General features: G+C 37.1%; 1 protein-coding gene across 3 annotated transcripts in view; it reads left to right on the top strand.

Annotated features, from left to right (window-relative positions):
* Positions 1–14878, top strand: part of CFAP54 (cilia and flagella associated protein 54) — a 244906-nt gene that overhangs the window by 14792 nt on the left and 215236 nt on the right. For all 3 annotated transcript variants that reach the window (XM_090275372.1, XM_090275371.1, XM_090275370.1), the window contains exons 5-8: positions 2892–2950; positions 10142–10285; positions 10883–10996; positions 11113–11214. In XM_090275372.1, the coding sequence (XP_090131498.1) occupies positions 2892–2950; positions 10142–10285; positions 10883–10996; positions 11113–11214 (419 nt within the window). The remainder of the gene's footprint in view (positions 1–2891; positions 2951–10141; positions 10286–10882; positions 10997–11112; positions 11215–14878) is intronic.

The raw sequence follows: 14878 nt of genomic DNA, 5'->3' as shown, positions 1-14878 counted from the left end.
ACCTTTTCCACACTTTTATAAACACTACTTATGTTCTTAAACATGTTCTACACTCTTAAGCCTATGTAACTTTAACAACATATGTATACAGTACCACAGAATCCTGCGATATAGCGAAAAATCTGTGAAAAAATAATTAAATATAATATTTTTAAAAATCCCGCGATACAGTGAGGCCATGGTAAGTGAACTGCAATGTAGGGAGGGACTCCTGTATTTGAACACCCCTAGGTACGTAACCTGGTTTGCCCTACCTCTATCATTACACAAATAATTCTGCAATGAATATCCTTGCACATTCCTGTTACAGACCTGTGTGAGAGTTACCTGGGATCTACACACCTAGGAGTGGGATTGCTGGGTTGTGGGAAATCTACATAATTCTACTAACTCTTGTTCTTCTTTTAATTAATTCATCCCAAACTTATTGCCAGGCATTGTTCCAGGTGCTAGAGACAGGAGGGTGGGCAACAGATAAAAAGCTTGTTTTCATGGTTGTGTTCTGCTGCAGGGAGATGATAAATCAAAAGCAAATGGTTGTGGCAGATTGTGCAATAGAGAAAAATAAAGCCAAGGCAGAGAGAGAGAGAGAGACAGGCCTGGGCTGGACTGGGCTGCAATTTTAAGTAGAATGGTCAGGGAAGGCCTCGGAGAGATGACATTTGAGCAAAGACCTGAATGAAACATCTGAATATTTGGGGAAGGACACTCCAACTGGAGGACTAGCAAATGCAGAAATCCTGTAGTTTTAAAACTTTGTATTTTAGGTAATCAGAAATAAATTGGCCCTGACTGGTGTGGCTCAGTTGATTGGGCATTGTCCCACAAAATGAAAGGTTGCCGGTTTGATTTCCAGTCAGGGCACATGCCTGGGTTGTGGGTTCGGTCCCCAGTCCGGGTGCATATGAGAGGCAACCAACTGATGTTTCTCTCTCACATTGATGTTTCTCTACCTCTTTTTCTGACTCTTTCCCCCTCTCTATAAAAGTAAATAAATAAAATCTTTTTAAAAAGTTGATACATTCAATTTATAAAAATACATTTAGTTTTTAGAGTTAGAACCGAACACTCCTTCTCTTTATTTTCAATTGATTATTATATATAAACATCCTTGGTTTCTTAAGGTATGTAACCAATCTTGCTTCTTCCGTAAAAATGTAACTGGGCGAATGAATATGCCATAATCCCTTACTTTTCAATAAACCTGAACCCAACTAATTTAAACCCTCAAATACACATTGTTTTGGTGATGACCATCTTTGATGAAAAGGAGCCACATGGTAAGGCAAAACACTTATATTACAGATTTGGTCAAAAGCAAAACAAACTTCCAGAGATAGCTCGAGGTCATAACGATTCAGTCTGTGTTCCATTCTGCACTAGTACCCTCTCCACCACACGTCTGCAGGGGGAATTTGTAAGCCCTGCCAAGATCCTGAACCATCAAAGAAGGGTTGTTACAGTCAAGGCGCACTAGGACTGGAAAGGTTAAAGGCACATTTTTGAAGTACAGAGGGCCCTTGTCATTCTTGAGGGCAGTCTCCTGAGGCCTTCTGAAATTCCTCAGTTCCTGTTACTGACATGTTTATACAGGCTCCGGGCTTACACCTGAATCACATGTTTTGTGGAGAGGCATGCGTTTCCTGGGTGTATCCTTACTTGGTGACTTAAAAAAAAACAACAACCAAAAACCAAGAGACACAGTTATCCAGTTTAATTTTTAAAGATTAAAAAGAGAGGTCGACAAAATCAAGTTGAGATAAGAACGCTGGGCTTGAGCTGTTATGAGCCAAATTGTTTCTTCCCCGAAGGATCTTATATGAAATAAATAACTCCATGTCATGGGAGCTGTCCCAGCAAGAATGCTCACTCCCTGAATGCTAAGGACCTGTTGCAAGTTCTATGAAGTTTATGGTCTCTAAGTTTTTAAGATTTTGTTCAATATTTTTGTCATTGATTTATGTAATTAATATTTATTTCGCTTACAGGTGTGTTTTAATCAAATGATGTGTGTCTTGCAGCAGATGTTATTTTCTCAGAAGCTTTTAAAGTTTAAATGTGAACCTAGGATTCATAATTGTTGAATTTTGATGGTTATGAATTTTAGATCAGAAATTTTAAACAAAATATTTAGACTACTTACATTATAATTACATGCCTTTTTAAAGCATGTTACCATCTTTTGGTTATGTTTATAGCATGATAATGTCCTTTGTACGTAGAGATATATGCTGATGTTGTTCTCTCTTCCCCTTGACCCAGCTGCCAGCCTTCTAGCTTTGTTTTATTAATGGCCTGACAAAAAAAAAATCATACTTGAATGATGATAAAAAGGAGTTAAAAATGCTGTTTTTTTTTTTTTTTTTAATTAGAGTGCTCATAGGACATACCTGAATAATAGGATAAATATTATGAGACTGTGAATGAATATAATGCAACCTATTATGGACTATGATTTTTACATTATTATGAGTTTCCATGTTGATCATTGTGCCATGCTGATTGAATATGGATTGAAATCTTATTTGGAAATTAATCTTTAGTTTTTAAACCATAAGGAAACCATGGGAACAAATAATGTTCTATATGAATTATTAAAACCACAGGGTACATAAATTATGCCACTAAAAATATTCTTTTGTTGAATATATTTCAAAACTTAAACTGCTTTTATGTTGAGGCTAAAATATTCCTGTGTCAACCTATTTAAAATACGGTCATATTCTTTTAATGATTTATTTACAAAATATTAATAAATTATAATGATTATAAAACTCTACTCATTATCAGAGTTTCTCAAGGGATTCTTATTTTGAGAACTACAGACTTAAACCACAGCAGTTGGAATATAAAATTTTCATAATTTGTTAACGAGCTTTTTCTTCATCTAGGTACCATTTACATTTACACCATTTGCAGAAAACTGATGGTTATAGGTCAGTCTTCCAAGGTATGAAATTTACTCACAAAATATCTTCTCCTGTATGTCCTATTTTTCTGCAGACTTTTCTTGGCATTGAATGTTAAACAAAGGAAATTTAGTGAATTATTTAACAAAATTTAGTGAATATATATTATAGGTTTATTATTTTTAGTTTTACTTTAAAATGATCATATGTAAAATTGCAGGCAATAAAGTATTAATGAAAGGAAAACATTCTTAAAATTGATAGGTATTCTTCAATGTTCATTGGTCTCTCAGATAAGTTATAACTTGTCAGCTTGATACTGAACATCCATCTGGTAACTATATTTTTCAGGTTGGTTGGCCCTCCATTCTGGCTTGCCCAGGATAGTCCTGATTTATACTGTTGTCTGGGAGTAATTATTAATAGTGCTTGCTTTCACTATTAGAAGTGTTCTGATTTGAAAGATAAACTATGGTTACCCTATTTATGTCATACCATGAAGCTTGGACTTCATTTTCTTGAAGAGGTTGGATTTTACTTATGACCCACGTGCCAGTGAATGAGTGAAAGAATGGATGAATGAATGAATATTAGTGTTCAGTAGGCTGAAAGGACATCTAAACTCTATTCCAGTCATGACCTGAGGGTAAGGAGACTTTATTTTATAGTAAGTTTCCTACTTACCAGTATTCACTGCTAGGTTTTAGCTTGAGGCTTCTATTGACTTTTCTGTTGACTTCTCTACAACATTGGTAGCACTTCTGTCTCTAGGAGACATAGTTATTCTCTGTATTCATTGTTCAATGATTGGAATGTAGGCCAAGAAGGGAGAAGATACTCCTGTTGAGACCATACTCAAATTGTTTCTGGCATCTGGAACATTACTGCTTTATTCTTCTTTTTTAAATGCTTATTCTTTATCACATGCAAAACCTTACCCGGAATACTCTAACACTCAGGACAGATAGGTTTCTTTTCTTCTTTTCTCAAAACATAGCCAAGGATCTTAAAAGTTGACAACACTTAAAAATCGAAGCAAAGATATTTGCATGCTTAATGGATAGCAATTTTATGTTCTCTCTCTGTTTTGTTCCTTGAATTTAAAAACTCTGTTACTGACAGTGAGTTGAATAAGACTGTGCTAGCTCTTTGAGTGTGAAGTTTGGCCTACAGACGATTCCAGTGATTCTACATTCAGGTCCAGATGATTTCCTAGAAAGAATTTGCATGCTGTTGTTGCCCTTGCTGTAGCAATGAATACTGCTTCACAGAACCATCATAGCCTGGTCTGCTACAGCATTTGTCTGCCAAAGCTGTGAAGGGCAGATTTGTCTGCCAAAATTTAACTGTGCACACTTGTTCTTGTTAATGCTGAGAGAATTTTAACATGATAGTCATTTAAAATAATTTCTTATATATACCCTACCTAAGACATCTCCTCTCCCCTTCATAGAACTTGAATTTCTCTCTGAAAAAATAAAGGCTGAAGGAGAATAGTTTTATGGTACGCTTCTTGTGGGATGGAAGTGAGGGGACTGTGGGGTGCAGGAATTTTAGAGCAGTAGGTGGTTGTACGGTGGGTATTTGAATACTGGGATAAAATTCTTTGTGTTTTCAGTATAATAAGTTCCCACAAATTAATACTTGTCACCCAGAAATTTCTATACCTTCAGCTAATAAGATGATTCCTTGGTGGAGAGGTGGTCCAACAACATCTGTATTTTCTTGGGTCTGAGGGACCCTGATCTGTAGCTACTTGAGAATTCATGTCTATTATAGCATGAGGACAGAAGGAGAAATAGATATGAGATCCTCAGGTGTTTCTTGGTGTTACCTCAGAGAAATATAAACCCATTACTATAAGATCCAGTCATTATTGCTACCATTTGTTATTATTATTGTATTCCTACTATGTGTTAGGTATTGTGTGAAGGGCTTTGCATACATAATAACACTCATAGTCTTACGAGGTAGACACTATCATTGTCACCGTCACCATCATCATCATCACTGTCATCATCACTGTCATCATTTGTTGAATGAATGTCTACCATTTATCAGGTAGGCATCTCATTTAATCCTAACACCAACACTTTGGGTGTTGGTTCTGTTATTGATTCCATCTTATATAGATGAAGGAGGTAAGGCTCAGGAAGGTTACTTTGCTCAATGTCAAACAGCTGGTTAGAAGTTTGGCTGAGGCCAGAGCCAATCAACAACATTAGAATAATGCATGTCTGTTGACTAAATTTAGTCCTGTGATGACCCATCCTATTTTGACTCAGTCAAATGGTGGAGCTGTGTGGAACGGCTTAAGATTTTTTGACATCACTCTGTATTCCTGAAGACATCCTGAAGAGCAAGATTGTCCCGGGACTCTTCCTGAGATGAGAAACAGCACTTGTGTTTAGGGAGGTCACCAGCATAGGGCTGGGGAACGGAGGCAGGGCCGATTTCTGAAATCTCTTCCTAAAGATATGTTACAACTTTGCTTTCATTTATAGTGTAATTTGTAGTTTCTGAGGCATTTAAAACTGTAGGAAAATACTCAGCAAACATTAAAAGTACAGTAAACTCTGTTCCTTCTAAGAAAATGTTGATTTCTGTTTCATTTATAAAGTTTGTGGCTTGAACAGTGATTGTCAAGTTATTCCACATTCCATTACATACACTTCAAATACGAACTTTGAGTTGCTTCTGTGTTGGTTCCCTCAAAGGCTGATATCAATGATGCCACAGTGCCATCCTGTGGGGGAATTGATTAATTGTGTGTGTACTACCCCTGAACCATGCTCTTGCTGGCCTCCTATGATTTGGGTTTTCTTTCTTCTTCCTCTTCCTTTTCTTCTTCTTCTTCTTCCTCTTCCCCTTCTCTTTCCCCTCCTTCTCCTTCCCCTCCCCTTTCTCCTCCCCCTTTCTCCTCCCCCTTTTCCTTCTTCCTCTTTCTTTTTTTGAAATAGAGTTAGTATAGCAAATGATTTACTTTTTTAATGTTTTTGATATCTTAACATTTTTAATAGAGGAACATTACTAAAAAAAACTCTTCCACCAACAATGTTTTGACCCATGCTTTTACCAATATGACATTAGCAATCTCTTCAACCTTTGCCAACCTGATGGATTAAAAACAAGTGGGATTTCATTGTTCTAATTTCCATTTTCCTGCTTGTGATATAAGCACTTAAAATAGTTTTTAGCCCTGGCCAGTGTGGCTCAGTTGTTGGCACATCATCCTGTAAACCAAAAGGTTGTGGGTTCAATCCCTGGTCAGGGCACCTGCCTAAGTTGTGGATTTGGTCCCTGGTCAGGCACATAAGAGAGGCAACCAATCCATGTTTCTCTCTTACACTGACATTTCTCTCCTTCTCTCTCCCCATACCTTCCCCTTTCTCTTAAATCAATAAGCGTGTCAAGGGTGAGGATTAAAATAAAGTTTTTAATTTCCTTTTTAATTTTATTTATTTGTTTTTTAAATTTAAATTTGGATTTTCAAAGTTTGTTTTTTTCTTTGAAGAGAACGGTTCTGCTTAAATCCCATCAATTACAAAAAAAATAGAAATAGTTTTATCTGTTAGGGGCAAAAACAAATTAAGAAATAGTTTTTGGAAAATGGCTTTTCATTTTAAAAATCTGAATAATGGCTTTTCAGAGCCCTAAGAAGAATGGTGTTTTTATTCAGATCCCTAAGTGAAATGATAGTTTGCTTTTTTTTCCCTTAAGAGCTCCCCTTTGTCAAGTTTCCCCTGTGTAGTGGAAAGAATGCTTCTGCACTTGGGAGTCCCAACACCTGAGTTCCAGCTCCAGCTCCAGTCACAAGTAGTTTAACCTCTTGAAGTCAGGTTAGGTTACTTTTAAGGTCCCTTATGTCACTAAAATCTGTGTTAGGGGTCTCTTATGCCAAGTCTGAGGCCAAACCCAAACATGATGTGAACAACCGGTAACCAAAGCCGTTTTAATTTTGAAATGTGAAATTTCTGATATCTGGAATCCCAGGGGCTTTTTAAAAATTTTGTTTTTAATTTCTTTTTAATTGTTGTTCTATTACAGTTGTCCCAATTTCCCCCCCATTGCTCTCCACTACCCCCGCCAACACCCCTGCTCAAGTTTTGATAACTGTTAATTCCATAGCAGTTCCTGGCATGGTGAGGTTAGCAAACAGTGAGTAAGACAGCAAAAACAACACAAATTGCCATGAAGCAACCCCAGGCCAGCTGAGTAGAGGTGCAGTGTCCAGGACCAGGGATTGAGGGTGTCATTTTACTGTGGCCTAGTCATATACTCTACAAGGACATTTGCAACCTGGAGCAAAGCCATAGAAGACTAACCATGAAGGCAAAGAGAAGTGCCGTTCTGGGAGGTAGAGAAGTTCTTAGAGATCTTTCTCCAGGAGGCAGAACTGCGGTAGAGGGCAGGTAGCATCGGTGCTTTCAGGTTCTTGGGCAGCTATAATTTGAAAGGGAGTTTTGAATGGTTTTGTGCTGTTTCAGAAGGCATAACTAGAATTAATGCACTGGAGGCATAACATGGATTTTATTTCAGATTGAGCAGGTACTTTTCATGTCCACTGATGCCACCTGGAGGTGGCAACTCTTGGGCAGTGAAGGTGTGGGACCTCAGGTAGTGCTGCTGCTCCTGCTGGTGGTGACGAATTTAGGTTGCCTTTAGCCCTTTGATTTCGTGATTACTCGAAAGAGTTCCATGTTTGGCACCATGAACTGAAATTTAAATGAAGGTCTGTCAGTCAGCAAGTATTTATTGCACGTCTACTATTCGCCAGATAAAGTTCTAGGGGCTCGGGATACAGTGGTGAAATGGATAGACAAGGTCCGTTTCCTAAGTGAACTTACATTCTGGTGAGATGGACTTACATTCCAGCGGAGAGCCAAGAATATTACAGTGCTGTGTCTTCACGCCCTGTTCTACTCCTGCATCCAAAACTGACCAGAATGAAGAATTCTGCCCTTTCAGGCTTCTGTCTCTTAGATGTCTGTTGAGCTGCTTGCACACGGGTTATACACACTGTCTTTGAAGACTTCAAAGATGTTAATAGGGTCTGAATCTATTTTTACTATTAAATACTATGTCAGTCTGGTAGGTTTTCTGAATACATGTGCAGCTCCTGGACCTTTTCAATGATTTGCATTTTCAAGATGGGTTTGACTACTATACATATACTTTTCTTTCATTAATTCCTCAATTACTGAAGGTAGAATTTGTCACTGGAAGAGGGACTTTATTCTGTTGTCCAAGTTTATTATCATCATTTTCTTGAGACTCTAGAATATATGTGAGCTCTCCCTTGCTTGGTTCTGCTGACTTTAGGGATGTTCAATGAGTTCATTTAATAGCACTTGAGAATATTTGCTAGGTACTGTTCTAGGTGATGGGGATATAATAATGAATAATGCATTATTCCTATTTTCAAAGACATCACAGTCTATTTGGAATCACACACATGCACATATTAATGCTATTGGATGTGACATATGATATATGTGTATATAAAATATATGTAAACCATACACACACACACAACATAATTACAGTGGAGACAGAGATGAGGCCATGGTCATTTCTGTCTAGCGATATTAGAGAAATCTTTAACAACTGGTTCTCTTCCCCGTTGCTCTTTCTCTCCCTTCTCCTGCTCCTCCCATTTCTCCACCTTCTCCTGCTTCCCCTTCCTCCTTCTTTGTCTTCGCAGACATTACCAAAGCTAACTCTTATTATGTTTACTATGTTCTAAGCATTTAGTCTGTATTAACTTATTTGATCTTCAAACAATCTTAATTACCGTTATACCTATATGGATGAGGAAACTGAGGCACATGGAGTTTAAAAATTGTCCAAGGTAACCATGCCTGTAGTGGAGGTAGTGTTTCAGCCTCATAAGGCAGGTAAAAGAGAGAACAGAGTGAGCAAAGACTCACATATTTGGTCCACTAAGGTGTGCTTTGTGGAACAGAAAGCATTTTGGGCCAGCTTTAAGTGTATGATGCAAGGTCAAGAGTAAAGGGGCGTGGGGGGAGACAGGACCTATCTTTGCATGCCCTATAAAAGGCTTGTGCTTTGTCATATATGCAGTAGGGAGCAATTGATGTGTTTTAAGCACAAGAGGGACACAACCCAGTCTTCATATTAAAAAGATAATTATGGTGGAGATAAGGAGGATGTATAAGGAAGGGGTGTATAACAAGAAGGGTGATGGTGAGACCAAAGGGTGACAGGGAGACAAATGAGGAAGTACACCCAGTAGTCCAGGGAGACATGTGAGGACCTGCTTAGTTAAGGTTGATGTTTCCATGGATAGAAATTAGAATTTGATATTTTGAGATATTTAGCTCACAAATTCTTATTTTCATTCTAGTGCTTTTTTATGACAGTATGTGGAGCACAGGCCAAATTCCTCCTTATATTTAGTCAAATGAAAGGGAGTATAATCCAATTACTCTTTGAGCTTCTGGAATATTTTTGAAGAAAGGAAAAAAGACTGAAAAAGTTAACTGCAGAATACATGTAGTCAGATAGTGTTTCCCAGCGTAAGGTTTGTGGGAAAAATATGTTCGAAAACAATTATCAGTGGACTTGTGGGGAAAAGTCATTCAGCTAAAATAGCACAAGAGGCTCTTACATATATTCCTATAGACCAAGAATAATGACGATCTTTTCCCCCCAAATTTTGTTTCACTTGGTACTTTGGGAATAATTACCCTGGAAATAGACAGTGTTTATGGATTGTGCCAGATACCATCCTAGCACACCATGTACATTGTCTCCTTCTCCATAACAGCACTGGGATGATGTGTTAAAATACCCATTTTAAAGATGAGAAAGTTGAGATCTGGTGAGGTAAAATGACATTGCTACTAGGAGATAAATTTGGGATTGAAACCCAGATCTATTTGATTCCAATATTCAAATGTTTCTACAAAGTATCACAGGCCCTGGACTGTAAGCATTTTCCATTTTCCCTATCCTGCTGTACCAGTTTATTTTCAAAATAATACATTGGTTCTAGACCAGCTAATGACAATTGAATTGTTGAAATTAGCTCTTGTATTATTGTGGACACTTGATATATATTAATAAAAATGAGCTAAATTCATGGGACTTTAGGAGCTAAGAAGGAAGAGATTCTAAAGTGGTTAATTTGAGATCTGATTGTATTGAATACAAATCATAATTATTGGCTTAAAATGAAAATATATTCAGTTGTGCCCTTTTCTCCTCAGGCCTTAGAATATCTGCTGTGGGCCAGTATGTGTATGGAATCCTCGGTCCCACTCCTGTCTGTCAGGTACTTGACATGGAGAGCGACTCTGTACACGGCCGTCTGCCAGTGCTACTATGACGGCCAAGCTGGCCTCCATGGAGAGGTATGCTACTTTTTAATGCTGAGGGTGTCAGTATTTTAAAATACAACTTATACAGCATTTTCTTCTTTAGATGTCTGGCAAGAAAAACATACACAAACAAACAAAACCCAAAGAATTGCAGGGAAGCAAAGACAAAAGTCCGAGGCTTACTTTGCAGAAACTTGCTAGGCTTCTCCATTCCCACCTTCTTTGCTGCTCTTCTGAATAAGATGTCTGATCTCTTTCCTTCCTCATTGTGTTCTTGCGTGCGATTCACTTACCTTCCCTGTTCAGTTTTTTTTTTTTAATGTTCAATATTATTTTGTATTAGGTAGGTACTGAAAATATTGGTACCAGGATTTGACTTTCCTTATTTTTAAAACTCCTTAATTCATAAAGGTAGCATATCTGACAGTTTATTAACTTTAGAGCTGTAGAATTTATTGTGCTTATGAGGACAGACGAGATAGCTACTGTGTTATAGAGAGTCAGCATCAGCCTAGAGTATAATTCATCAATTAAATCCAAGTCTGGGAGAATAAAACATACTGTCTTGATACATTTTTAATCACTGTACTCTTACTTAAAATGAATTAAATTTATTTTAATTGCATATAGGCATTTGCTCGGCGTGCTTTAGCTAAAATTGATGAATTAAGGCAACTGGAATCAATGGGTTCCTCACAATCATCGGGAGAATCCAGAAGAGATTATAGAGAGGCCACGATAAAGGTATAAAAGTTTCATGAAATAAAAGAAATTTACTGCACTCTACAGTTAATTAAATACTTCATATGCATAATTGTGTCCCATTGTTACTTCATACATGATTATTCTTTTTGAGGCAGATGGCTGTGATGATCTTCAAAAGAGGAGTATTTGAATCTAGAAGAAAAAACAAAAATTTATTTAGACCAAAGATAAGAATTAATCTAAGGGAAGTACAAACTGTAAGTATAAGAATGTCTTCTCTATTTCAGATTCTTTTGTGGTATATTTGTGTTATACCTCTGTGTCCTCTAAGCTTGGTCACTAAGGATTAGACCCTGCATCTTATTCTCTGCACCCAGAGCAAACAGAGAGGAATACCTTCCCAATCTGGACACGGCCTCACTTCAGTCCTTTACCAGAGCTTCTGTACCTTCTTGCACAATCCCAGTTTTGTAACTTCAAAGGGCAAGAAGCTGAAGAAGCTCCTGGGAAAGGATCAAACGCACAGACCTCTCTCTGGTTCTGCAGGGGCCTTTGTCTGTGACAGCTTGGTGTTGGCCTAGGAGCCTTTGAGATTGGAGAGAAGGCAGAGGCACCTTCTCCCATCTGCTTCAGGTTTCACCTTTGGGAGTGTTTAGGAACTAGGTCATAGCGTAGCAGCAAATAACCCTCATGTCTTGGTGGCTTCAAACAACCATTTACTTCCCATTGGAATCAAGGTATTATAGTTATCAGGGGGCTCTGCTTATGACCGCTGCTCAGGGCCGGATTGAAGAGCAGTCCTCATTTCGAAAATTATTTGTTATTTTGTCAGAGGGGATGTAAGAGAGCTTCGGAGGGTCTCACCCAGGCAGCCACGCCCAGCTTGGAAGTGATGGCAGTTTATGCTTTTCACATGTCAAACCTCACCCCACGGCCCCTTCCAGCCACAGATGTATCTGGCAAGCAGCCCTGAGGGCTATCACAGGAGGGGACTGGGGCCTAGTTCTACCTTGTGGGGTCCTCTGCCTTTTTCCTTCTCCCACTGTCTTCCCGTTTGCCTTTCTGAATCTCAGGATTCCTTCAGGCTAGTTCTGTTTCTTTGAAGCCTTCCCTGACTGCTGTAGTGGTAAAACTCTCTTCTGTGAGCTTTTGTGTAGGGACTGAAAATGGAAGTGAGGGGGAAGAAGAGGAGTAGTTTCTGACAGAAGAGTAGTAGATCCGCAGGGTCCGGAAGTGATTTTAGAAATCACGTGGTTCAGTCCTTGTTTATTACAGGTGGGGAAAAGAAATCTCAAATGTATTCAAATTACTGGCTCAAGGTAATAAAAACAGCTGCTGGCGGCACTGGGACCAGAACCCAGGTCCCTAGTCCAGTGCTTTCTCACTACTACAATGACTGCTATTCTCTTAACTCATTTCTTCTCATAACATTTAGGAGTAATTTTCTCTTTTTAAAAAATTTTAAATAAGTCAGTATTTAAATCCAGATATTATTTGGACATTGTAGCTGTCTCTTGCTTCTTAGTGTGACTATGATATATTGATGGCTGAGCCCAGAAGTACGTTTCATACTGTCCTTTTAAATCATATCCCTTACCGACCAATGGTGTATAATTAATTGGTGGTGGTGCTAACTTCCTGAACTATTGATAATTTCATAGATGAGCTGTTGAAATGCCTGTGTCTGGCATTGTTAAGTAGTAACGCTGTCATATTTGTAAGAGAGCAGGGCACAATTCTTTCTTTCTCACTAAAATTTTTTTTTCCCTTAGAGCAAACCAAATTTAAGTATTCAAAGCTGCAAGATCGGCATTAATTAGCATATTATTAGGACTTGAGAAAAATGTTTAAAATTTCAGATAACATTACTTTAAAAATAATTTATTTCTGGTTTCCTTTAAGATAATTATTATATGGAAATTTCTGGTGATAAATCTTCCTAGGAAAAAATTGCAGTTTTTTAGTGGGGAGTTTTTATAGAGAACAGTGAACATAACCCTCTGATAAACTCAAAGTAATATACTATGACCTTGACATAGTTTCCAGAATGCCCTACTTTCTATGTATGAAATAATTTTATTGTTTCTTATAAAAGTAGTTTCAATTTGCATTAAATTTATTTTATAAATCATTTTTGAGTTTTTAAATCGGTAACTCACAGTAAATCATTGTGACTTTCAAAAGATTCTTTTAAAAGATTACTGATTCAGACTCCTAATGATTGACTCTAATGATTCATTCAATAAATATTTTTGAAGTACCTCTTATGTAAACCAGATAGATAGAGATTATATTCCAGTGGAGAAATTACATAATAAATAGGATAATTATAGCTTGTCTTAATTAAGTATTAAGGAGGAAATAATGGTAGTGGTTAAATGAGTTGCATGTAAGCCCTTAGAATGTTCTTGGCACATAGTAGGTCCTCAGTAAATATTAGCTATTGCTATTGTTTTTTTATTCATTCATTTTTATAGCCATATCTTGAACACTTATTGTTGTTTCAAGTGTGGTGGAACATAGAAAAGACTTAAGCTGCAATTCTGCCTTTTTGAATGGCTTTAGAATAATGAGCAGGATTTGACAAGACATGAGAGAAATGGTAAACAGTCTAAGTAAAAAATTAGAACATGATCATAACTTGGAAGCAGGAGTAAGCAAAGTTTATTGGGTACAGCGAGCAGCTTGACTGGGGTTGGTGTTATATGTTGGGAAATTAACATAATGCATCATATGGAGTAAATGTCATGGAAATCACAGTGTTTAGAAGTGGAACAGACTGTATGGGTTGTGTCATTCAGCTTCTGATCTGTCCCAACATTTTTAAAGATGATCTTATTTACCCTATGAAGCATATGTACCAGAATTTATCTAGTATTTTTATTACTGTTATTTTAGTTGTTTCCAATTCCTTGCTTTTAAATATTGATGTAATCAACATCTTCAAGTATATATATTTACTTTCTTTAATTTCCTGTGTATAAAATTCAAGGTGTAGGATTTGAATCAAAGGATATACTTTTATTTCTCTTGATATGTATTGCCAAATTAATTTCCAAAATAGGTTCTCTAGGGTGACAATCTGCATGTACCAATTTTGCCACAAGCTATTACCACTTTGATATTATCATTTATTTTTGATAATTCATTTTCAATAAAATGGCTTGTTTTAATTTTATTTTTCATATTCAGCTTTCTCTTATATTTGTGTTTATTCTGTTTTCTTTATTTTTGTGAATTATCTTCCAGTCTCTGAAAGATAACCATATCTTTCTACTAGATCTTTTAATTTTTAAAACATATTTGAATAAACTCATTATTTTTGTAGACATTAATATTTTATTTGTCATGATTGACAATCCATCTTTTGTTGCTTTGACTTTAAATCTTTTTTATAGATCTTAAAAAATTTATATTTTAAAATCCTTTGCTTGGTGTTCATCTATAGCTCTGATATTCTCTTCTGGTTTTTGCTAGGTTTACTATGATATTTTAAAAAACAGGTTCACTCTGATCTATTTGGGTTTTATTTCTGCTTTTGTTTTTCTGTCTTTCTGATTTTGCCCCAAGAAGAGGAAAGTAGCAAAGGAACCATGGGGAACATGACAGGTATGTTCTAACTGGACAGGGATTCTAGGAAAGCCACCTAGAGCTGCCTTTCTTATTTCCAGGTAATTTGCCAGAATAAAACATGAGGCAAGCCGCCAGGAGGTGAAATCATTCTGGGCTGATACAAAGCAGAACGGCGGGAAATTCTCACAGGGCTCTGAGGGTCACTAGAGTTGACAGCTGGTCAACTCTTTCTTATTTTTTACTTTTTAAAATATTTAAATATTTATTTATTTATTGTTTTTCTATTACAGTTGTCCCATTTTACCCCCTTTGCTCTCCCCTGCTCCGCACACCTCCCCCCCTCCCACA

This window comes from Furipterus horrens, unplaced genomic scaffold (assembly GCF_987537825.1).
Source record: "Furipterus horrens unplaced genomic scaffold, mFurHor1.1.pri manual_scaffold_4, whole genome shotgun sequence".
Taxonomy (NCBI): Eukaryota; Metazoa; Chordata; class Mammalia; order Chiroptera; family Furipteridae; genus Furipterus; species Furipterus horrens.
The sequence above is the reverse complement of the archived record's forward strand: the minus strand, read 5'-3'. Positions and strand labels throughout refer to the sequence as shown.